Raw genomic sequence first — 25616 nt, 5'->3', positions numbered from 1 at the left:
GATTTGATTTGAGCTGTCACATTCGCTAGCTAGCCATACAGACAACCAGCTAACTAGCCACCGAACTTGTCACGGTCGTCATAATCGATGGACCAAGGCGCAGCGGGTATGTGAATGCTCATTTTTATTTATCCAAAACACACATGAAAAAATGATAAACGGATGACAAAACAGTCTTGTAGGCAACACACAGCAACACAAGAAACAATCTCCCACAAACCCCAAAACAAACATACTCCTAATTATAGGACCTTCAATCAGAGGCAACGATAGACAGCTGCCTCCAACTGAAGGCCCCAACACCAATTAGCAAAACATAGAAATACAAACGACTAGACATAACATAGAAATAAACTAACATAGAACAATAACCAAAAACCCCGGAATACATAAATCTAACACCCCTCTACATACACAACCACCCCGAACCATATAAAACAAATACCCCCTGCCACGTCCTGACCAAACTCAAATAACAAATAACCCCTTTACTGGTCAGGACGTGACAGAACTGGACACTACAGTGATTCATGTTGATCTGTTGGTTATGGTTTGCCATGACTATGCTGACAACTTATTTTCATCCATGCCTCTGGTGAGAGATCTTCTTGATGCTGACACATACTATTGTGGCACAGTAAGGCCCAATAGGAAGAATATCCAAAGGCCATTATAGAGGGCAAGGTCCACAGAGGTCAGAGTCCAATATGGTCTGCGGATACTGTTATGGCATTCCGCTGGAGGGACAAATGAGATATGTACTATGTTCTAACCGGTCAGGGAATGACACCCTAAAACCAGTACCATAATATAGGCATATTTGTTCCAGAGCTGGTCCTGGATTATAACAAGAAAATGGGCAGGGTTGACCATCTCAACCAACTCAGGAACTACTATAGTCCTGGACTCACAGGCAGGAAATGGTGGAAGTATGTGTTTTGGGGAAGATCAACATTGCTATTATCAATGCTTACACTGTGTGGGGGACCCTGTAAAGGCCCTTTCCCAGAAATCACAGGCACGTATCCCTGAAGGAATTCAAAATGCAACTTGTGCATTCGCTTTGTGATGGCTACAGTGGCAGGAAGTAGGGAGCTAAGAGTGTGGCTCCAGGGGGTGTGGACCGAGATGTTACTCATTATTTAATCTCTAGGTTTCTTCCTCGGTTCCTGGCATTCTAGAGAGTTTTTCCTAGCTACCGTGCTTCTACATCTACATTGCTTGCTGTTTGGGGTTTTAGGCTGGGATTCTGTATAAGCACTTTGACTACTGCTGATGTAAAAAGGGCTTTATAAATACATTTGATTTGATTTGACAATGTAGTGTTATTCCTATTGACATGAATGTGGTGTCATATCAAATACGAATTTGTGCTCTTTAAAACTAAGTTAACTTGTAATTGTCAATTGTTCTTTGAGCTATGTCTGTTTGTTTGAAATGTGTGAGAAAATGTAGTTTTATCTTGAAAATGACCAAGTATCTACAGCAGCATTCTGGAAATATATTGGGGCTAAAGGGTTATAACTAAATGTTTCATAAGCTTTATATGTGAATTGTGTAACTTGTATTGACTGAGTTGGAAAACATGTTGACATTGTACCAGTGCTTAGCTAGCTAGCGAGCTGCATTAGTGAAACATTGGGAAATGCTAGCTAGCTAGCTTTACCACACCGTGTTAGTACGTTTTACTAACTAGTTAGTACAATTTACTAATTGTTATTACTTTGAGTCTGAAATTGGGAATTTAATTTTAATGGTTTGAATATGAGTCAAATCAATTAAAGAAAATTCACACTGAAAAATGTTCTCCTGTTTCCTTATTTTTCCTGGTTAGCCTATTGTCTCTGCAAAGGTTGTTGCATTGTAACTACAAAATAACAAAAAATGTCACTTCACTTCACAATAAGTTGCTTGCTCGTGGGTAAGTACATTGTAAATACATGTATGTCCCTTTAACAACATTGTAATTACAGAGTTGGTTGTGAAAGATTGTTACATTGTAAGTACTACTGTGTAGCCACATAGTAATAGGGGCAACTTAATGTAACATGTTACCATCTTTTCACATATTCACCAACACTGGTATGGCAGAAGCACAAATTTTAAGAACAGCCATAATGATGACACTACACCATCATTGTAATGATTCAACAATTAAGATACCTAAATATGAGCTATTGCATAGCATGATTGCTCTATGGATATGCTATGGATATACATTAACCTTTAATAATGCAGTTTGGATCTGTTATAAGACGTTCATGAAATGCTTATAGATGTGTAATAAAAGCACTATGGATATGTAGTGAAAATAAATTGTTACCTAATAAAGTTATTATATTTCTATGACTCCAACGCACCTGCAATGATGTTCTCAGGGATCTTGACGAGGTAGGACGCCTTGCTGAACTTTGGCGGGTTGTCATTCTCATCCTATGGGAGAAGGTGAGCAAAGACATACAACAGCAATTATAATACTTAAACACAATACACAAACACATTATGATAGGTAGTCTGTTTCTTTGTGTGTATATGTATTGTGCGGAAGTCTATTTGTTTTAGCATTCTGAGAGTCTCTTGCTCAGTAGTAGTAGTATGTTGTTGATTTATTGTAGTTCTCTCTGGGGTCTGTATAGATTCTAGAGGGATAGTGTCTTTATCCAGCCATGAATATTTTGTTGTGACACTTCTGTTTCTTTATTATGGTTCTGATTACCAACATATTGTACCAGCAGGGTTTTAGACACCCAGCTTACAGTGTCTGTGTGTTTGTGTGTGTGTGTATTTGTTAGTGTGTAGGTATACTATGTATTAATCTATTTGAAAAGTCTCTGATACAAGATGAGGTATGAATCCCAGCAGTAGCCTCTGCATGTGACAATATGGGAGAATCCATGTGATGAGATGCACAGAGAGAGTGAAGTCCAGAGCTGTTCGGCTATCCCCGGGCACCGATGACGTGGATGTCGATTAAGGCAGCCCCCCGCACCTCTCTGATTCAGAGGGGTTGGGTTAAATGCAGAAGACACATTTCAGTTGAATGCATTCAGTTGTACAACTGACTAAGTATCTCTCTCTCTCTTCTCTCTCTCTCTGTCTCTCTCTCCCGTCATTCAGTGGAAGACAGGGAGTCACACACACAAACCTACGACCACATGGGGTTATCACTGTGTGGCAGCATCACACACAAGGCTTTCGTAGTGCAGCACAAGGGATAAATAGTAGCCTGAGTGCCAGTTGTCAGTGTTAACCTTCTATAGTAGGTACAAAAAAAAAAATGCATGAAATGAATGAAATGTATGCATTCACTACTGTAAGTAGCTCTGGATAAGAGCGTCTGCTAAATGACTAAAATGTAAATGTAAATGTATAGCACCTGCCACAGCAGGGGACACTCCAGAAATAGTGACAGATATGAAAATGTTGGTGGTTAATTGTCTATGTAGCTATGGCTTATTGACTGTTTATGTACGGGGTTAACCTGTTAGGGCTAGGGGGCAGTATTGACACGGCTGGATAAAAAACGTACCGATTTAATCTGGTTACTACTCCTGCCCAGTAACTAGAATATGCATATAATTATTGGCTTTGGATAGAAAACACTCCAAAGTTTCTAAAACTGTTTGAATGGTGTCTGTGAGTATAACAGAACTCAAATGGCAGGTCAAAACCTGAGAGATTCCTTTACAGGAAGTGGCCTGTCTGACCATTTATTGTCTTTCTTTGACATCTCATTCAATTACAAAGGATCTCTGCGGTAACGTGACACTTCCCACGGCTCCAATAGGCTCTCAGAGCCTGGGAAAAACATGAATGGTGTCATTCCAGCCCCAGGCTGAAACACATTATCGCCTTTGTCAAGTGGTCGATCAAGGGACTGTGGGCTTAGGTGCGTGCACTGGTCGCCCCCGTCTTTGTGTTTTTTTGTCTGTTTGCCGAAAAGGAGATTCCCGGTCGGAATATTATCGTTTTTTTACGAGATAAATTGCATAAAAATTGATTTTAAACAGCGGTTGACATGCTTCGAGGTACGGTATTGGAATATTTAGATTTTTTTTGTCACGAATTGCGCCATGCGCGCGACCCTGATTTACCATTTCGGATAGTGTCTGGGACGCACGAACAAAACACCGCTATTCGGATATAACGATGGATTATTTTGGACCAAACCAACATTTGTTATTGAAGTAGCAGTCCTGGGAGTGCATTCTGACGAAGACAACAAAAGGTAATCAAACTTTTATAATAGTAAATCTGATTTTGGTGAAGGCTAAACTTGCCGGGTGTCTAAATAGCTAGTCCGTGATGGCTGGGCTATGTACTTAGAATATTGCAAAATGTGCTTTCACCAAAAAGCTATTTTAAAATCAGACATATCGAGTGCATAGAGGAGTTCTGTATCTATAATTCTTAAAATAATTGTTATGCTTTTTGTGAACGTTTATCGTGAGTAATTTAGTAAATTGTTAGTAAATTCCCCGGAAGTTTGCGGGGGGTATGCTAGTTCTGAACGTCACATGCTAATGTAAAAAGCTGTTTTTGATATAAATATGAACTTGATTGAACAAAACATGCATGTATTGTATAACATAATGTCCTAGGGTTGTCATCTGATGAAGATCATCAAAGGTTAGTGCTGCATTTAGCTGTCTTCTGGGTTTTTGTGACATTATATGCTAGCTTGAAAAATGGGAGTCTGATTATTTCTGGCTGGGTACTCTGCTGACATAATGTAATGTTTTGCTTTCGTTGTAAAGCCTTTTTGAAATCGGACAGTGTGGTTAGATTAACGGGAGTCTTGTCTTTAAATAGCTGTAAAATAGTCATATGTTTGAGAAATTGAAGTAATAGGATTTTTAAGGTATTTGAAAATCGCGCCACAGGATTCAACTGGCTGTTACGTAGGTGGGACGAATTCGTCCCGCCTGCCCTAGAGAGGTTAAGGAGATGTTTATCTTTCAAAGGGTGTAAGATAGTTGTATGTTTGAAAAATTTGAATTTTGACATTTATTTGGTTTCAAATTTGCCGCTCTTGAAATGCACCTGCTGTTGATAGGGTGCACCATGGGTGGCACGCTAGCGTCCCACATAGCCCCAAGAGGTTAAACACTTCTGTATGTTTTTCTCAAATGTGTTTCTCTTTGTAAGGATGTATGCTCATTCACACTGCTTGTTGGTTAGCAAATGCTCCTTCTACCTGTCTCTCCCTAACTTCTTGACCGGTGTTTTGGCTCACTGCAATGTTCTGCTTGCTTCTACAGCACTTCCTGTCAAGAACAGAGACACGGAAGCCCAGCCAGCCTAGCTAGCTTGTAAATGGAAGTAACTAACAAACGTTTTCAACGCTGCAGGAGCTGTGTTTATTTTGCTCTATTCTAGGAAAATGTGGACCGTCTGGACTTTCAATGTAACGACTGTTTGCTTGCAGGGGACTAATCTTAGCAAATAACTGGCAAACTTACACAAGCTACTGGGGAATCTATGCCCGCCTATTTTCTCTTTCTCTTCTACTCCAGTAGCTGGATGCTGCTCTGGTCTGGTGGGAGTGTCGCCGCCGTGTCGTCTCTCCCCAGCCGACTTTCCAGAAGGTGTCTCCCCCTTCCCTGGAGAATGGAGTTAGTAGGTTGCTTCTGGATGACTTAGTAGATGTTCCTATTCTTGACCCTACCAACCAGCCGTGGAGGCACGTCACTCGCAGTGGAATTCAAAAGCAGCGGCCTTTGGCAATAGGGGCCTCCTTTGCGATGGGAAGCCCGGACCGGATACAGAATTCAAACAGCTTGCCGCCCTGGATCCAGAGGTTCCGGCGCCTTCATCCCTGGGGGCTTCCACTTCGACATCGGATCCGGAGGTACCTGCGTCCTTTGTTCTGTCTTGGGACGCACCTCCCATCGGTCTTCCAGGGGTCTTATAAACCACTCGAGGCGAAAGAACAGCCGGACCTCCTCAGCCATTTCACCTGCTGTCGTCATCGCCAGCTCTATGGTGAGAAACCATGTGCTATCCTGGAGCACGAATACAGGACATTACAAGGCTGCTTCCTACCATTCTACAACAACTGCCGGGGGCTGACGCTGTCATAGTCCATGTGCGGTCAAACAACATTATAGGGGCTAGCTCGGAACTGCTAAAAACGTATTATAACGAACTGATTTGAGCTCTTAAAAATTCCAAAAAGCGGTCAATTATTTCAGGCCTGTTACCATTGCTGGGCTGTGGCTGTGAAAGACTAAGCAAGCTACTGGCATTACACACCTGGTTAAAAGATTACTGTTGCTCTGTTGGCATAACTTTTATAGATAACTTTGACACCTTTTGGAAACAGTAGATGCTCTACAGGAATGACGGAGTCCATCCAAATCATCTTGGCTTCTGGACCATGTCCGTGCATTTCAAGGTTGCGTTGAGAAAGTTACTTTTCAGTGACCCAAGCCCTGCTCAGATAATCCCTACCATTGTGTTGCTCTGCTGATGAAAATGTACATTTTCCCAGGGGCGTTGGCTGTCATAATGTAAGTAACATCATTTATGTCCCTCTAACTCCCCTGAAAGCCTCTGTCAATCCTACAGCTATTGTATGCAGTACTCATGCACCTATGAACCTGAGTTATATGTTAGCACTGATGCTAGTTTACCCGAGTAGGAATATGTTTGCCCTATTCGGAAGTCCACTGTGTGCAGCTCAGCTCAATCATACATATAATTGTCATGTCTACTACCTCTGATAAGCCTCCTAGTAAAGCAATAAAAAACAATCAAGTCTCCCAGAAAAGTGAAAAATATAGCCCACATTAACATATGTAGTAGCCTAAGAAACAAGGTTCATGAAATTAATAACTTGCTAGTAACAGATAACATTCATATACTGACTCTCTCTGAAACTCACTTAGATAATAATAACTTTGGTGACTCAGTGGCAGTAATACATAGTTTCAACATCTTCAGAAAAGACAGGAATGCCAATGGTGGAGATGTTGCCATTTATGTTCAGACTCATATTCCTGTAAAGCTTAGATACGATCTCATATCAAATGCTATTGAAGAAATATGGCAAAAAAAATTCACCTGCCTCACCTAAAGCCCATTCTTGTGGAAAGTTGCTATAGACCAAGTGCTAACGGTCAGTATCTGGATAATATGTGTCAAATACTTGATAATGTATGTCATATCATCAGAAGTATATTTTCTGGATGAGCTAAATATTGACTGGCTTTCATTAAGCTGCCCACTCCAAAAAAAAGCTTCAAAATGTAACCAGTGCTTGCAACCTGGTTCAGCTTATCAGTCAACCTACCAGGGTATTTACAAACAGCACAGGAATGAAATTATCCACATGTATTGATCACATCTTTACTAATGCTGCAGAAATCTGCTCTAAAGCAGTATCCAAATCCAGCAGATGTAGTGATCATAATATAGTAGCCATATCAGGGAAAACCAAAGTTCCAAAGGCTGGGCCTAATATAAGAGGTCAAACAATAAGTTTTGTAGTGATTCCTATGTTGAGGATTTAGATAATAGTTGCTGTTCTGTGGTGTGTAATGAGGAGAAACCAGACGCTGCACCTGAAACATTTCTGGAATTGCTGATTCCAGTTCCACATGCATCCATTAAGAAAATAACAAAAAATTGTTAAATCCCCATGGATTGATGAGGAATTGAAAAATATTATGGTTGAGAGGGATGAGGCAAAAGGAATGGCAAATAAGTCTGGCTGCACAGCTGATTGGCAAATGTACTGTAAATTGAGAAATCAAGTGTCTAAACCTAACAAAAAGAAGAAGAAACTGTACTATGAAACAAAGATAAATGATATAAAGAATGACAGTAAAAAGCTTTGGAGCAAGTTAAATTATATTTTGGGCCAAAAGGTCATCTCCGCTCCATCATTCATTAAATCACATGGCTCATTCATCACAAAACCCACTGATATTGCCAACTACTTTAATTATATTTTTAATTGGCAAGATTAGAAAATGTAGGCATGAAATGCCAACAACAAATTCTGAACCTACACATCCATACATAACTGGTCAAATGATGAAATACAAGCTTTGTCATTTTGAATTCTGTAAAGTGAGTGTGGAAGAGGTGAAACAATTATTGTTCTATCAACAATGAAAAGCCACCTGGGTCTGACAACTTGGATGGAAAATTCCTGAGAATGATAGTGGATTATATTGTCAGTCCCATTTGCCATCTTTTCAATCTAAGCCTACAGGAAAGTGTTTGCCCTCAGGCCTGGAGGGAAGCAAAAGTAATTCCGCTACTCAAGAATAGCAAAGCACCCTTTAACTGGCTCAAACAGCCGACCAATCAGCCTGTTACCAACGTTCAGTAAACTTTTGGAAAAAATGGTGCTTGAACAGATACAGTAGCTTGTGAAGTATCACCCCCTTGGCATTTTTCCTATTTTGTTGCCTTACAACCTGGAATGAAAACATTTTTTTGGGGGGGGGGGGTTGTATCACTTGATTTACACATCATGCCTACCACTCTGAAGATACAAAATATGTTTTCTTGTGAAACAAACAAGAACAAAGACAAAAAATGGAAAACTTGAGCGTGCATAACTATTCACCCCCCCGAAAACAATACTTTGCAGAGTCACATTTTGCAGCAATTCCAGCTGCTAGTCTCTTGTGGTATGTCTCTATAGGCTTGGCACATCTAGTAACTGGGAGTTTTGCCCATTCTTCAAGGCAAAACTGCTTCAGCTCCTTCAAGTTGGATAGGTTCCACTGGTGTACAGCAATCTTTAAGTCACACCACATTGTCCCGACTTCTGCCGAAGTCGGTCCCTCTCCTTGTTCAGGCGGCGTTCGACGGTCGACGTCACCGGTCTTCTAGCCATCGCCAATCCACTTTTCATTTTCCATTTGTTTTGTCTTTGTTTTCTACACACCTGGTTTCTATTCCCCAATTACATGTTCATTATTTAACCCTCTGTTTCCCACATGTTAGTGTGCGTGTTTATTGACTGTTGATGTCGGTACTTGTCGGCTGGTTATGTTTGCCAGGTTATGTATTTACTCCGTTATTTTCGAGTGACCGGTATTTCTCCGCACCTTGAGTATTGTCTGTATACTGGTGCTGTCGTGAAATTAAATACCTTGTACACTCATTTCTGCTCTCCTGCGCCTGATTCACTGCACCAGTTACCCACCCACCATATTCTCAATTGGATTGAGGTCTGGGCTTTGACTAGGCCATTCCAAGACATTTAAATGTTTCCCCTTAAACCACACAAGTGTTGCTTTAGCAGTATGCTTAGGGTCATTGTCCTGCTGGAAGGTTAACCTCCGTCCCAGTCTCAAATGTCTGGAAAACTGAAAGAGGTTTCCCTCAAGGATTTCTCTGTATTTAGCATCCATCATTCCTTCAATTCTGACCAGTTTCCCAGTCCCTGCCAATGAAAAACATCCCCACAGCATGATGCTGCCACCACCATGTTTCACTGTGGGGATGGTATTCTCGGGGTGATGAGAGGTGTTGGGTTTGCACCAGACATAGCATTTTCCTTGATGGCCAAAAAGCTCAATTTTAGTCTCATCTGACCAGAGTACATTCTTCCATATCTTTGGGGAGTCTCCCACATGCCTTTGGCGAACACCAAACGTGTTTGCTAATTTCTTTCTTCAAGCAATGGCTTTTTTCTGGACACTCTTCCGTAAAGCCCAGCTCTCTAGAGTGTACGGCTTGAAGTGGTTCTATGGACAGATACTCCAATGCTGTGGAGCATTGCAGCTCCTTCAGGGTTATCTTTGGTATTTTTGTTGCCTCTCTGATTAATGCCCTCCTTGCCTGGTCCGTGAGTTTCGGTGGGCGGCCCTCTCTTGGCAGGTTTGTTGTGGTGCCAAATTCTTTTCATTTTTTCATAATGGATTTAATGATGCTTCTTGGGATGTTCAACGTTTCAGATATTTTTTTATAACCCAACCCTGATCTGTACTTCTCCACAGCTTTGTCCCTGACCTGAATGGAGAGCTCCATGGTCTTCATGGTGCCATTTGCTTGGTGGTGCCGCTTGCTTAGTGGTGTTGCAGACTCTGGGGTCTTTCAGTACAGTTGTATATATACTGAGATCATGTGACAGATCATGTGACACTTAGATTGCACACAGGTGGACTTTATTTAACTAATTATGTGACTTCTGAAGGTAATTGTTTGCCCCATATCTTATTTTGGGGCTCCATAGCAAAGGGGGTGAATACATATGCACGCACCACTTTTCCATTTTAAATTTTTTAGAAATGTTTTAAACAAGTTATTTTTTTCATTTCACTTCACCAATTTGGACTATTTTGTGTATGTCCAAAGGGGATGAATGCTTTTGCAAGGCACTGTATCACAGTAAAAAATGAACAACAGATTTTCAACTTGCTTATAGGGAAGGGCATTCAACATGCACAACACTTAAACAAATGGCTGATGATTGGCTGAGAGAAATTGATACTAAAAATATTGTGGGAGCTATTTTGTTAGACTTCAGTGCAGCTTTGACATTATTGATCATATTCTGCTTCTGGAAAATTTACGTGTTTTGGCTTTACACCCCCTGCTATATTGTAGATCGTGAGTTACCTGTCTAACAGAACACAGAGAGTGTTCTGTAATGGAAGCCTCTCCAACATAATCTAGGTAGAGTCAGGCATTCCCCAAAGCAGGTGGCCAGGCCCCTTACTTTTTTCAATATTTACTAATGACCTGCCACTGGCTCTGAGTAAAGCCTGTGTGTCTATGTATGCTAATGACTCAACACTATACACGTAAGCTACCGCAGCAAGTGAAACCTCTGCAAAACGTAACAAAAGATCTGCAGTCCGTTTCAGAATAGGTGCTAAGAAATAGGTTAAAAAACTGTATTTGGGACAAATCATTCCCTAAACACTGAACCTCAACTAAATCATGTAATGAATAATGTTGAAATTGAGCAAGTTGAGGAGACTAAACTGCTTGGAGTAACCCTGGGTTGTAAATTGTCATGGTCAAAACCAATTGATGCCCTAGCTAAGATGGGGAGAGGTCTGTCCATAATAAACTACTTTTCTGCCTTCTTAACAACTCTATCAACAAGGCAGGTCCTACAGGCCCTATTATTGTGGTCAGGTGCCACAAAGAGGGACTTAGGAAAATAAAAATTGCCACAGAATTGCCCCGACTTAATGTGTTGTGAAATCTGTTGTGAAATGTATTGTAAAATTTTTAAAGTTCTATATAACTACCTTAATTTTGTTGGACCCCAGGAAGAGTGGCTAATGGCAGCAGCTAATGGGGAACCATAATAAATACAACTACAATTGTTAAATATGAGAGTTCATGTAAGTCATTGCAATTAGCAATGACAGTTCCTGTCAGTTAGTATTGTCATAACTCTCCTGTGACAATCTGAAGGATCAGGTGACAGTGGGTCCGCTCTACAGCATGTTCTCTCTCGTAGACGGGGAGAGCAGGAAATCGGCTGTTTTATGGCGGTCATAAAATACGCAGCCTCTATTCTCTGTAGTGTTCGAAATTGGAGGATAAACTGTGGAACACAGAAAGACCCTTGAACATTAAAAGCTTGAGTAATTAAACAATGTTTTTGAGAATGTGGGAGTGGTCCGTAAATACTTAAGGGACAGTCATGATGAATGTGTTTCATTTGGTGATTTCATGAAGGACAGGAATGTAACGCCCTGGCCTAACCAAAATAAATAACAAAAAAAACTCTCTATGGCCAGGGCGTTACATTCCTGTCCTTCATGAAATCACCAAATGAAACACATTCATTGAGTGGGCGTTCTATGTTCATTTTTCTATGTTGGCTGGTTTCTTTGGTTTGGCCGTGTGTGGCTCCCAATCAGGCACAGCTGTAGTTCGTTGTTGCTGATTGGGAGTCACACATAAGTAGCCTGTTTTTCCTTTGGGTTTTGTGGGTGATTGTATTCTGTTAGTGTGTTTTCCTGACAGAACTGTTTCTGGTCATTTTTTATTCGTTTTTGTATTGTGTTCGTTCAGTCTATTAAAATTCTAATGATGAACACATCCTCCGCTGCACCTTCGTCTAATTCTGACGACGGCCGTTACAGAATCACCCACCAACAACGGACCAAGCAGCGGAGGAAGGAGCAGCACCAGGAGGGGATGAAGCAGCGTGCTCGGGAGGTAATGGCATCCTGGTCGCTGAAGGTTTTGGAGTCAAGGATTGACTGGACATGGGAACAATTATTTGACCACTGCAACAACCTGCCGAGGGAGCGCGACGGACACGAGAGGCAGCCCCCAAAATTCTTTGGGGGGGGGGGGGGCACATGGGGAGATTGGCGGAGTCAGGCGTTAGACCTGAGCCAACTCCCCGTGCTTACCGGGAGCAGCGTGGTACTGGTCAGGCACCGTGTTATGCTGTGAAGCGCACGGTGTCTCCAGTGCGTGCTCATAGCCCGGTGCGCTATAGGCCAGCCCCCCGCAAGTGCCATGCGAATGTAGGCATCGAGCCAGGATGGATTGTGCCAGCTCAGCGCGTCTGGTCTCCAGTGCGCCGTTTCGGTCCAGGTTATCCTGCGCCGGCTCTGCGCACTGTGTCTCCAGGGCGCTGGGAGGGCTCAGTTCGCCCAATGCCTGCGCTCCGCCCGTGCCGGGCAAAGGTGGGCATTTAGCCTGGAGTTTGGGTGGCAAGCCTACGCACCAGAACTCCAGTGCTCCCCCACAGCCTGGTTTATCCTGTGCCTCCTCCTCGGACCAGGCCTCCAGTGGGTCTCTCCAGCCTGGTCTATCCTGTGCCTCCTCCCAGGACCAGGCCTCCAGTGGGTCGCTCCAGCCTGGTCTATCCTGTGCCTCCTCCCAGGACCAGGCCTCCAGTGGGTCGCTCCAGCCTGGTTTATCCTGTGCCTCCTCCCAGGACCAGGCCTCCAGTGAGTCTCTCCAGCCTGGTCAGTCCTGTGCCTCCTCCACGGACCAGGCCTCCAGTGGGTCTCCCCAGCCTGGTGAGTCAAGTGCCTGCACCCAGAGCCAGGCCTCCTTCATGTCTCCCCAGCCTGGTGAATCCTGGGCCAGAGCCGCCAGGGTCGCCGCCAGCCCGAAAGCCGCCAGGGCCGCCCGCCAGCCCGGAGCCGCCAGGGCCGCCCGCCAGCCCGGAGCCGCCAGGGCCGCCCACCAGCCGGGCTCAGCCAGGGACGCCCGCCAGCCGGGCGCAGCCAGGGACGCCCGCCAGCCGGGCGCAGCCAGGGTCGCCCACCAGCCGGGCGCAGCCAGGGTCGCCCGCCAGCCGGGCACAGCCAGGGTTGCCCACCAGTCCTCCGGCGCAGCCAGGGGCGCCACCTAAGTGGGCGAAGCCGAGGGTGGAGTGGAGTCCACGTCCCGCACCTGAGCCGCCGCCGTAGGAAGGCCCACCCGGACCCTCCCCTTCAGAGTCAGGTTTTGCGGCCGGAGTCCGCACCTTTGGGTGGGGTACTGTAACGCCCTGGCCATAGAGGGGTTTTTTGTTCTTTATTTTGGTTAGGCCAAGGTGTTACATTGGGTGGGCATTCTATGTTAATTTTTCTATGTTGGCTGGTTTCTTTGGTTTGGCCGTGTGTGGCTCCCAAACAGGCACAGCTGTAGTTCGTTGTTGCTGATTGGGAGTCACACATAAGTAGCCTGTTTTTCCTTTGGGTTTTGTGGGTGATTGTATTCTGTTAGTGTGTTTTCCTGACAGAACTGTTTCTGGTCATTTTTGTTTCGTTTTTGTATTGTGTTCGTTCAGTCTATTAAAATTCTAATGATGAACACATCCTCCGCTGCACCTTGGTCTAATTCTGACGACGGCCGTTACAAGGAAACACTCATTACTGTGTCTTTGGTTGTGTACACTTGTTATTTATGGGGTTTACATCTAAATATTGTGAAACGTATGTGATTAAACATTAAACTATTTGTGAAAAGATGTAATGTGATGTTACCCTTCTAAATGAGAAAATATGGGTTTTAATATAAAGTTAAACAAATCAGTGGCGTTAGCTTCATGAACCACCCTTTTCTCAGAAGTGTATCAAACCCACTCCTGACGAAATTTACATTAGACTAGAAAACATGGAGCTGACGCTTTATCTTGAAATTAACTTCTTAGGGATAGCCCCCCTTTTTTCAATTTTCGCCTCAATGACATACCCAAATCTAACTGCCTGTAGCTCAGGCCCTGAAGCATATTCTTGATACCATTTGAAAGGAAACACTTTAAAGTTTGTGGAAATGTGAATTGAATGTAGGAGTATATAACACAATAGATCTGGTAGAAGAAAATACAAAGAAAAAAACAACAACAAAAATTCTCCCACCATCTTTGAAATGCAAGAGAAAGGTCCCAGTTCCAGCCATCACTCTGCTTGTAATCCCGATGGTGTCCACAAGATGGCAGCAGTGTATGTCCATTTCAGATGGATAACTTGAAGTATGAGCGAGCTACAGGACATTTAGTGTGAAGTCACCCAGGTACAAATGGGCAAATTGTGAGAGACATTTGCATTCATATTACATTTTTCTGCAAGAATATTGTCAAATCTGTATACTTGGACTGTGATTTAACTTTTCCAGTATTAGTAGCCATATTATAAGTTCAACATTTGCAAAACAACCAGTTTTCCTAACTTCATAACTCTGAATATTCTTATAATTTTTGTCCAAAAGGAAAAGGCATGCTGTCACAAAAGGTTAGCACCTACATTTTCGAACAGACACAGGGTTTCCAGATATTACCGTAAAGCTCAGCTCATTGGCTATCTAGCTAGATCTGTTTGACCCCGATTGGTGCTTATTTGACAAAGATAGAGTCGTTCAAGTGAAGACCGCCCGTGCCATCAAGCGTGCCATGAAGGCGTCGATCTCTGACCAAATATCGTGTCCTATAGGATATACTACACCCCTAATGATATAGTGAAGTCTTGTTACAGTCTAGGATCTATAAGGAATACATAGGAAGGTGATTTGACTCGTTGAAACAACGTTTAGGGTGAGATTTTCATAGATTCCTTTCTTTGCAAATTGAACGAGTGGAAATACAAAATCGATCGTGCATGCTATATGGACCTTTTTAGGATATGAAAAATTATTTTATCTAACAAAACGACACTTCATGTTATCTCTGGGACCCTTTGGATGACAAATCAGAGCAAGATTTCAAAATGTAAGTACACATTTCACCTTCAGGAGGTGAATTTATCAAAACTATCGTGGTGAAAAAAGTGTTTTGTTGTTAGGACTAATAATAGCAGTAATAGCTCATGTAAATTGGACAGTGCAGTTATAGTAACAACAATTTAAGCTTTCAGCCGATTTAAGATACATGTACCGACATTTGTTATTTCTCTAAAATCTGCGATGGTGAAACAAAGCACTGCATGATTTTACAACTGTCCCGTTGACGGGATGCCGATCCCTAAGAACTACAACTCTGTAGGCCCAGGAGACCAGACAACGGTATTTTCACGTCCGGATGAAAAGCTTGCCCAAAGTAAACTGCCTGTTACTCAAGCACAGAAGCTAGAATATGCATATAATTGGTAGATTTGGATTGAAAACACTCTAAAGTTTCTAAAACTGTTTTAAAATTATGTCTGTGAGTATAACAGAACTGATATACATTTACATTTTTTTAAATTTTTACATACGTCATTTAGCAGACGCTCTTATCCAGAGCGACTTACAAATTGGTGCATTCACCTTATGATATCCAGTGGAACAACCACTTTACAATAGTACATCTATATATTTTTTTGGGGGAGGGTTAGAAGGATTACTTAATCCTATCCCAGATATTCCTTAAAGAGGTGGGGTTTCAGGTGTCTCCGGAAGGTGGTGATTGACTCCGCTGTCCTGGCGTCGTGAGGGAGCTTGTTCCACCATTGGGGTGCCAGAGCAGCGAAACCCCGAGGAAAAACCATAAGAAACCATAAGAAAAAAGACAATTCAGCCTACCACTGTTTTCAATGGCTGTCACTTTTATTATAAGGTGAAATCCTTAAATTTGATCGTTTATTTATGTATTAGTGTCACGTCCTGACCAGTAATAGGGGTTATTTGTATTGTAGTTTGGTCAGGACGTGGCGGGGGTATTTGTTTTATGTGGTTTGGGGTGGTGGTTTGTTTAGAAGGGTGTTTGATTTATTATTTCCGGGTTTTGGGTTATGTTCTATGTTTTTTGTCTTTCTATGTTCTCTCTAGTTTAGTATTTCTATGTCTAGGTAATTGGGTGTTGGACTCTCAATTGGAGGCAGATGTTTTTAGTTGCCTCTGATTGAGAGTCCTACATATAGGTATGTGTTGTGTTTGTGTTTTGTGGGAGATTGTTCTGTGTATAGCCTTACCAGACTGATAGTCGTCATTGTGTTTTGTGTATGTGTTTATTTTGGTTTCCCTTCTTTTCCTTAATAAAGAAGATGAGTACATACGATCTCGCTGCGTGTTGGTCTGACAATGATTTCTCTTTATCTTCTGATGAAGAAGAGTGTGACAATTAGGGTACCTAAGGTTTGATTATAAATGTTGTTTGACTAGTTTGGAAAAGTTTATTAGTAACATTTGGGATTCATTTTGTATGCATTTTGATGGAGGCAAACTGGGTGGATTATTGACTGAAGCGCGCCAACTAAACAGAGTTTTTATGGATATAAAGAAGGACATTATTGAACAAAATGACCATTTGTGATGTATCTGGGACCTTTTGGAATCCCAACAGAAGAAGATCATCAAAGGTAAGGCATTTATTCTATCGCTATTTCTGACTTTCGTGGCGCACCTGCAGTTTTTGTGGACGCTAACGTCTCACCTGCCCATAAGAAGTTAATCTAACTGCAGTGTCCAATTTACAGTAGCTATTACAGAAAAGAAAGACAGTGCTATTGTTTGAGGATAGTGCGTAACAACAAAACTGATTTGATACAATCACCTCTGAAGGTAAATACTGTACTTAGATTCAGTAATCTTGCTCTGATCTGTCATCCTGAGGGTGCCAGAGATAAAATATAGTGTAGTTTTGTTTGAAAAAAATCTATTTTTACATTCAAATGTAGGAACTGGGTTGTACAGTTTGACCCCACTGCTGTCTCTGGCTCCACACCTCGCCTACCCGCCCGGCAATCTAGATGTATGAAAGTTAGTGTATTTTCTGTAGGGAAGCTAATGATAGCATGAGGTTGTAAGTAACAAGAACATTTCCCAGGACATCTGATATTGGCAGAAAGCTTAAATTCCTGTTAATCTAACTGCACTGTCCAGTTTACAGTAGCTATTACAGTGAAAGAATACCATGCTATTGTTTGAGGAGAGTGCACAATTTTTAACATGAAACGTTATTAATAAACAAATGAGGCATATTTGGCCAGCCTTGACACAACATTTTTAACAGAAATAGAATGGTTCATTGGATCAGTCTAAAGCATTGCACATACACTGATGCCATCTAGTGGCCAAAATCACCTGGCTGAAATAATACATTATGGCCTTTCTCTTGCATTTTAAAGATGATGGAACAACAGTACATGACAGGATTGGGATCAATTCAAAGTGAAGTGAGTGTTGCATGCATGAGTGTTGGTTGAAACCATTAGAAAGCATAAAGTTGGGTGATGTACTGACAAACAGCTCGATGGTGACAGAGACACTGCTGTTAAGGGCTGGGTTCCCGCCGTCTTTAGCCATCACAGTCAGGTAGATCATTCCTTCAGGGACCATCTCGTAGTCCAGAGGGCTGTTCACACTGATCACTGAGGAGAGATAGAGAGAGAGAGAGATGTGTGATGCTAAGGACTGTAGAGTTGGGTTTACAGCAGGAGAATGACATAACACAGCAACTTTATATTTTGGTTACATTAAACCAATGTACAACTGCTAATGTAGAACTGCTAATAATGTTAATTGCCAAATACCAAAATGAATGTACTTCAATCTATAGCTAGAGGACTCCTGGAGTGATAAGTATAATTGTTGTCTTATCTGTTGTTGTCTAGTACTGTCTTTTTGCTAGCTAGGGCCATCTACTTTAAGTGGCTGTCTTTCCAGTAGCCTACTTGTGTGTGAACTGCTGACTGCTCCTAACTTGCAGCTGATTGTTGACACATCAACCAGGTTGCTCCTACCAGGTGACGTGGAGACGATCTGTGTCTGCACAACATTCTCTCACTACAGGTGTCCCCCAGGGCTCGGGTCTAGGCCCTCTCCTATTCTCTCTATACAATGTGTTGGGTTGTAAGTTGAAATACTTGCTACACCAGAAGTTAATGTTTATATATATAGGAGGAATGTATTTGGTGGGGTCAATTAAGGGTGGATATGAGCCATGGGCTTGGAGAGTTACTAAGTAAGGGAAAAGGCAATCATATGGTTGTGGTCACTGATAAGGGTGGACAGCTGTGGATTAGAGAAGAATGGGGGCCAAGGTCAGGTCAGGACAGGTCACATGAAGGGAGAAGAAACAGTTTATTACCCACATCACTTAACCTGTTAGGGCTAGGGGGCAGCATTTGCACGTCTGGATAAAAAAAATGTACCCGATTTAATCTGGTTACTAATCCTACCCAGTAACTAGAATATGCATATACTTATTATATATGGATAGAAACACTCTAAAGTTTCTAAAACTGTTTGAATGGTGTCTGTGAGTATAACAGAACTCATTTGGCAGGCAAAACCCTGAGACATTTTCTGACAGGAAGTGGATACCTGATGTGTTGTATTGACTTTAAACCTATCCCATTGAAAAACACAGGGGCTGAGGAATATTTTGGCACTTCCTATTGCTTCCACTAGATGTCACCAGCCTTTACAAAGTGTTTTGAGTCTTCTGGAGGGAGATCTGACCGAACAAGAGCCATGGAACGATGATGTCCCATTAGACACCTGGCGCGCGAGTTCATGTTGGGTACCCTCGTTCCAATACGTTATAAAAGAGTATGCATTCGTCCACCTTGAATATTATTCATGTTCTGGTTAAAAAAGGCCCTAATGATTTATGCTATACAACGTTTGACATGTTTGAACGAACGGAAATATATTTTTTCCCCTCGTTCATGACGAGAAGTCCGGCTGGCTTAGATCATGTGCTAACAAGACGGAGATTTTTGGACATAAATGATGAGCTTTTTTGAACAAAACTACATTCGTTATGGACCTGTGATACCTGGAAGTGACATCTGATGAAGAGAATCAAAGGTAATGGATTATTTACATAGTATTTTCGATTTTAGATCTCCCCAACATGACGTCTAGTCTGTATCGCAACGCGTATTTTTCTGGGCGCAGTGCTCAGATTATTGCAAAGTGTGATTTCCCAGTAAGGTTATTTTTAAATCTGGCAAGTTGATTGCGTTCAAGAGATGTAAATCTATAATTCTTTAAATGACAATATAATATTTTACCAATGTTTTCTAATTTTAATTATTTAATTTGTGACGCTGACTTGACTGCCGGTTATTGGAGGGAAACGATTTCCTCAACATCAATGCCATAGTAAAACGCTGTTTTTGGATATAAATATGAACTTGATAGAACTAAAAATGCATGCATTGTCTAACATAATGTCCTAGGAGTGTCATCTGATGGAGATTGTAAAAGGTTAGTGCATCATTTTAGCTGGTTTTATGGTTTTGGTGACCCTGTCTTTGACTTGACGAAACATTACACACAACTCTTGTAAATGTACTGTCCTAACATACTCTAAATTTATCCTTTCGTCGTAAAACCTTTTTGAAATCGTAAAACGTGGTTAGATTAAGGAGATGTTTATCTTTCAAAGGGGGTAAAATAGTTGTATGTTTGAAAAATTTGAATTTTGACATTTATTTGGATTCAAATTTGCCGCTCTTGAAATGCACCTGCTGTTGATGGAGTGCACCACGGGTGGCACGCTAGCGTCCCACCTAGCCCATAGAGGTTAACTTCCCGCCTAGCAACAAAGATGTAATGTTTAGAGAAAAGGAGTAGACTCCACCTAAAGGGGTATAAATACTTGTGCTGGTGGAAACATGTCTTTGTCTTATGCAGCTGTGTGACCCAGTGGGTGAATAAACTTGGTTTCAGCTTTATTAGTCGTCCGTCAGTTTTTACTCTGTTTATTTAGAACCTAACAATTGGCGCTGCGAGCATGTTTCACCACGATTTACAGTCAAACTAGAGAGTCTGAATCAGTGAAACAGGAGCCGGCACCAAAAACAAGGTAGGCACATTTCCTACACCTGTGTCATGACGTTGGCCTGTGGGTAAGGTTTATGACCCCCCCCCATAAATACCTTTCTCCCTTCCCCTCTCTGACCCTACTGAAGGACTTGAATAGCCTGTGTTAAATATAGAGAGTCTGGGGACATCAAACAAATGGGGAAAAGGAACCATATTTTGGTAATAAAACCAGTTGGAAATATGCTTGGGAACGTAATGAGTATGTATGTCAGTTCGGTTGTCATCTGAGACATTATGACTGATGACAGGACGACATAAACTGTACCTGAGAAAGTATACACCCTCTAGTTATCAGAGTAACATGGAATTGTTATGCAATTGAAATGTTTGATATTGAAATTGTTTGTTAGGAGATTAAATGTAATTTTAGCTTCCAAATGAGAGATTTGGGTGTTCATAAGGAAAGTGCCCTGCTTGATCAGTGGCCCACCCTGTGAAGAGGAGGGGTTATAAACGATGAAACACATCCTTCCCCCCTCTCCACTATATAAGCCTTTGACGAAAAGATAACCAGGTTGTTCCAGTACGTGAGGTCTGCAGCCTCTACGTTAGAAGGACACACGTCAAGTACAGAACTAAGCCAACCTCAGCGTGAGCTTTGGTGGCGAATGGTATGAACTTTGAGCTTATTCACTACAGAAGTGATACTTCCTAGCCGTTGAGTTAGCAGCGGCCGCTGTAGACGTGGGCTAGGAAAGGACGGACGACGGATCCAGTCTAACAGACGGACGAAGATACCACCACGTATCCAATTTACCACCAGAGACATTCTTCTGAGGACAGGAAGATCTGTTGGCCAACCCGGCCAGCATCTACGACCAATCTACCGAAGCGCAGCTCAGAGTAAATATTTATTGCATTTTCCTTTTCCAAATGGGCGGTCATTTAGAATGCATAAGATAATGTATTTGCGATAGCATAGCTGCTGTTTCTTTGTTCCTAAATCTTCCCGCTCTTTCATTCAAGCCCAACCCCCTTTCCTTTGTGTAACCAGCCATGATACAGGTTCCGTCCACCAGGACGTTTTCTGTATGACATCATTTGTGTTCTGTGTATTTGTAATTCTGTGTGATTGGTTTAGGTATTTAGTAAATAAATAATTAAACCCAATTTTGTATTGCTGATTCAACTTGTTAGCCAGGGTTCGTGAAGATAACCAAGAATTTACAACTTTCATTATGAGACTGAAAATAAGATAAGGGTTAATATTGACTGCTACCGATGTAAAGTATTACTAAGTATTTTAAGTGTTTATTCGGAAGATAACGGCTCTATAAACGTTCTTCCGTGGTGCCCCGACTTTCTAGTTAATTACATTTACATGATTAGCTTAATCAGGTAATATTAATTAGAGAAAGAATTTTATAGGTTAGCATGTCATATCACTTAATCCGGCATAGCCAAAGACACGACATTTGGTGCCCCCTGTGAGGAATCTAAAATAGGATGAAGCTTTCATTTTGATTCAGCCTATATAAAATTGAAAAGCAGATTACATAATATACCAAGTTTATTATATACATTATGGGAATTGTAGACCGTAATTATTGGTGCGTGTGTGCTCTGGAGAATCGCCTCCGTGTTGTGCTCTGACGTAGTCAGTGGCGAGCATAAGCTATACAGTTCTGTATGAGGGCTGATAAAGCTATCTGTGAAATAGCGCGTTTGCCCAAACGCTGGGCTATTTCTGCCTCTCGCGTTTCAGACGCGTGTTGGCTAGGTCATTATTAATTTCTCGAGCGAGGACAAAGAGCCAGCCGATTGAAATTTAGGAGAGATTAGCTTGACCAGCGATAAGTATCTCTCTGTCTCTCTCGCGTTTCGATGCAAGTAGACCACGGTGCATTTCGTTGTTTGCCGCAAGTTCCGGTTAAAACATCGTCAAATATCGGCGAAAAGGGTTTGAACATAATACGTTATAAGTAAAACCTTTCCCTTGCCAAGGGAATCCTATGTTGTGCATTTTTCAGGCATAAAGTAGGATTAGCTTACACGAGATGCTAAGCTAACAAAAGGGAAAACAGCCATTTTGTTTTGTGCCACATGGTAAATCCTCCGTCTTGCGGAACCTTCCGCTTGATTTCAGCGTGTGCCAGCAGGGACCTCTGAAGAGTCACCAGTACTTTCCTTCAAGAAGAATTAGTCAGGTGACACTCAAGTCGTTACTCATGATATCCAGACGGATATCGATGTCTTATTCAATTGAACTAATAAGTGAAATTGACAGATTTACATTCTCAAGCGGATCTTTTAAATAATATCCAAATTGATGAGTTTTCTAAATGAGACATTGTAATCTTTTTCCCACATTAACCTAGATGAATAAACTTCTCAGGTTAATTAAAGTTTAAATCCCAAATAGCCTATACAGGTTTGATTTATCATTAAAATTGATCAATCAGTAAAATTTGGTTTTTGCAAAACCCATTCAGTAATCCAGTACTGACAGAAGTCCCGCCCCCGCGGGAATCCCATGTGGCTTCGGCCCAAGGAAGAAGTGTACCATAGTGGGGAGTGTTCCCAACATTTGAACTACTGTTTACACTTATGATATCCAATCAATGGAGATTGTATGGATTATCATCTCATTCAATTTAATAAGTTAAGTTGTTGAACATACCTTAATGTTCTTGCAATCAAATGAGACACTTTTAAACTTCCCATATTAACCTGGATGAAGCAACCTCTCAGGTTAATTCAAGTTTAATACCCAGATAGCCTACCCAGGTATGATTAATCATTGGCATTGATTAATTAATTCAATTTTCTTTAGCAAATTCATTCACGTCCAACTTCCACATTACTGGACGTGAATAACAAGGACGTTAAAGTTCAAATTTCTCCCGCTCTCATTCAAGACCCTACCCAGGGCCCGCTTGATCAAGAAACAAGCCCCCGGGCTTTGTCTGTAGACTCTGATACAAAAGTTGCGAAGAAAAAGGTCAAACGCTTCGTTAAAGCCAAGCCCACTCAAAATCGGAAAAGTCAATCTGCTTCCACCTTGAACAGAAAGGGCACATCACGTCGTTGCGAACGACCACTCCACTTTGTGGGGAATATGTCCACTAACCACGAATCTAAACGGCCATACCTGGAAACAGTCCTGGAGGATTGCTTAACTTGTCATGCGCTAATTGATTCGGGTGCAACAATATCACTCATCTCTCAAACATTGTTTGATGATCTCAAAAGGGCTTTGAAGCCAACTAAACGTTGGTTAAAAGTGGAACGATGCGAAACTACACTTCGAGGGGTCACTCAGACTACCTCGCCTCTCACATTGAGAGTCATGCTGAAACTACAGTTCAAGGACGTATTTCTCGTTCACCCTGTGTATGTTACCAGCCTCGAAACTGTACCCCTGCTACTTGGAGCAGACTTGATGGATCAATTACTCCCATTGATGGATTGGAAAACCAACCAGGTATGGTCACAGGCCACAGTGCCTTCTCCACTGACCACACTGTCTTCCCCTAACGCTAGCTGCAACGCAGTCATTCACGAGGGGTATCTGTCGAAAGCACCCCTGGGGAAAAAGACGTTTAGAAACCTCTTGGTGCAGAATCCGATCCAAGGAGATATTACGATATCTCGACACATTCCATCAGCCAATCTGATTGACCATTCTTTTCATGATTTCGAGCCAGCTGTCTCTGTGAATGAGCAACTTCCCTCCTCCTTGCAGTCGTGCAATACGATAGTTGAGATGAACTTCTCTTGCCCTTCGGACACTTCCGCAAGCACTGCGGCCGTCTCAGCAAGAAAAATATTGATGCGCAGAGTACACTTTGCTTCCGATGATACACCTTCCGCTTTGTTGGGGACTGTCACCCCTTACAATGACACTAATGGCGTCAGTCCAGCAACTGACCCGATGACTCCCACTGGTGAAACACTTTGCGATATCACAGACCGATATCCTCGTCTCAGTTTGCAGGTACTGAAGAGGTTGCCACACGCGGACGCGGTGGTGACTGACAGACCTCGACAGCCACTGAGGGTGTTGAAGCACAAACACCAGGAGATTTGGTTGAAAGGTTACAGCCATTCTCATAATAACGCGGCCACTGACAACTCGTACATAGGGTCCGACCTTTTCGTTTGCGCCTCGGACACCAACACCACCCGCTGTTGGGGGGGTCCCGAGACACAAAGGGGGGGAATAGTAGCCCAGACCCATGATGAGCCTCATCGAGGCCGGTGGGGGGGTCGAGACTACGGACAACACCGTACGAGGCCACCAGAGCATAAATCAAATCTAGTTGTAAACTCCCCTATGAGAACAGTGAGGAGCAGACAGGCCCCTAGACGGGGTTTATCTTAGAACACATCTAAGATAGTACAGAGGTGTACCACACTGGTCGTAAAGGAAGTCCAATGGACTTGTCCACCTCCAAAACAAATGGCAACAATAATCATTCCTTGCCATGTGTAGGTTCAACTACAATACAACTAGTGATATGCTCCAATCATGTGTTCCGGTAGATAATATTTCCGAATAAATCGGTAGGACAACTGGACCCCTTGAATACCAGTACCAATACCACAGTCAGTCCAGCAACACTCAGTAAGAGGATTAGTAACCTCACAAGTTAAATTGCTATTGATAATAGCGACATAGGAGTCACTCAGAGTGCAACACGGGGAAGGGAATCTCCATTGCACTCTTCCAATGGTTAACACATGCCACTAATAAATAGAACCCTCCGTTCAGGAGAAAAGTTATTAGAAGTCATGCACCATGATCACACCACATACGACTGGTCTAATACTTAGAGTACTTCTGTCGTGAGGTTAGCTCCTCCATGGATAACATAGCTATGAAATAGACTTCATACCTATCGCCACTACAATAGTGGAAGACAGTGACTTGTAGAAAAACTACTACAGACTCCCTTGACACCAATTCTGACTGACCTCCAGGCATTGACCTGAAAATTACCTGACTACGTCAGACTCATTCTGAACAAGTTGTAATCTGCCCGGATACTTGGTTTTCTTCCCTTGACATGCGCGGTTGTGTAAGCATAAACGCACATGCACAACGGAACATCCAATTAGGATTTATGCTAGGATCACTTAAGGGTCCAAGCAAAATACCAGCCTTAGTAAAGTTGAACATTTACTTCTAGGCCTTTGACTCTACAGCACTCACCAGTTTTCTAACCAGAAGTCCATAGGTCATCCCTGTAGACTGCCCAAAACTAGTGCCTTACAGCTGTAGACTTATCATATAGTTGTCAACTTAGGATAGTACCCTAAGCGCCACCCCGCAAATTAGGAAAGCACTAGATATGACATTAGACAATGCCATGATAGGGTCATTTTGCCAAGACCATGGACGTAGATAGAATACAGTCCAATTAGATGATTAAGGTGGCATAACTATATTTTGTTTTGTTTATGCTTTCATTCATTTTGTTTCATTTTCT

The 25616-nt window shown here is 42.2% G+C and overlaps 1 protein-coding gene across 1 annotated transcript in view; it reads right to left on the bottom strand.

Moving 5' to 3' along the window:
- Positions 1–25616, bottom strand: part of LOC106579432 (cadherin-23) — a 692150-nt gene that overhangs the window by 281928 nt on the left and 384606 nt on the right. The window contains exons 17-18 of the mRNA XM_082965932.1: positions 17590–17717; positions 2361–2433 (exon numbers count right to left, since the gene is read on the bottom strand). Coding sequence (XP_082822058.1) covers positions 2361–2433; positions 17590–17717 — 201 coding nt within the window. The remainder of the gene's footprint in view (positions 1–2360; positions 2434–17589; positions 17718–25616) is intronic.

Source organism: Salmo salar, chromosome 19, assembly GCF_965601325.2.
Source record: "Salmo salar chromosome 19, fSalSal1, whole genome shotgun sequence".
NCBI lineage: Eukaryota > Metazoa > Chordata > Actinopteri > Salmoniformes > Salmonidae > Salmo > Salmo salar.
The sequence above is the reverse complement of the archived record's forward strand: the minus strand, read 5'-3'. Positions and strand labels throughout refer to the sequence as shown.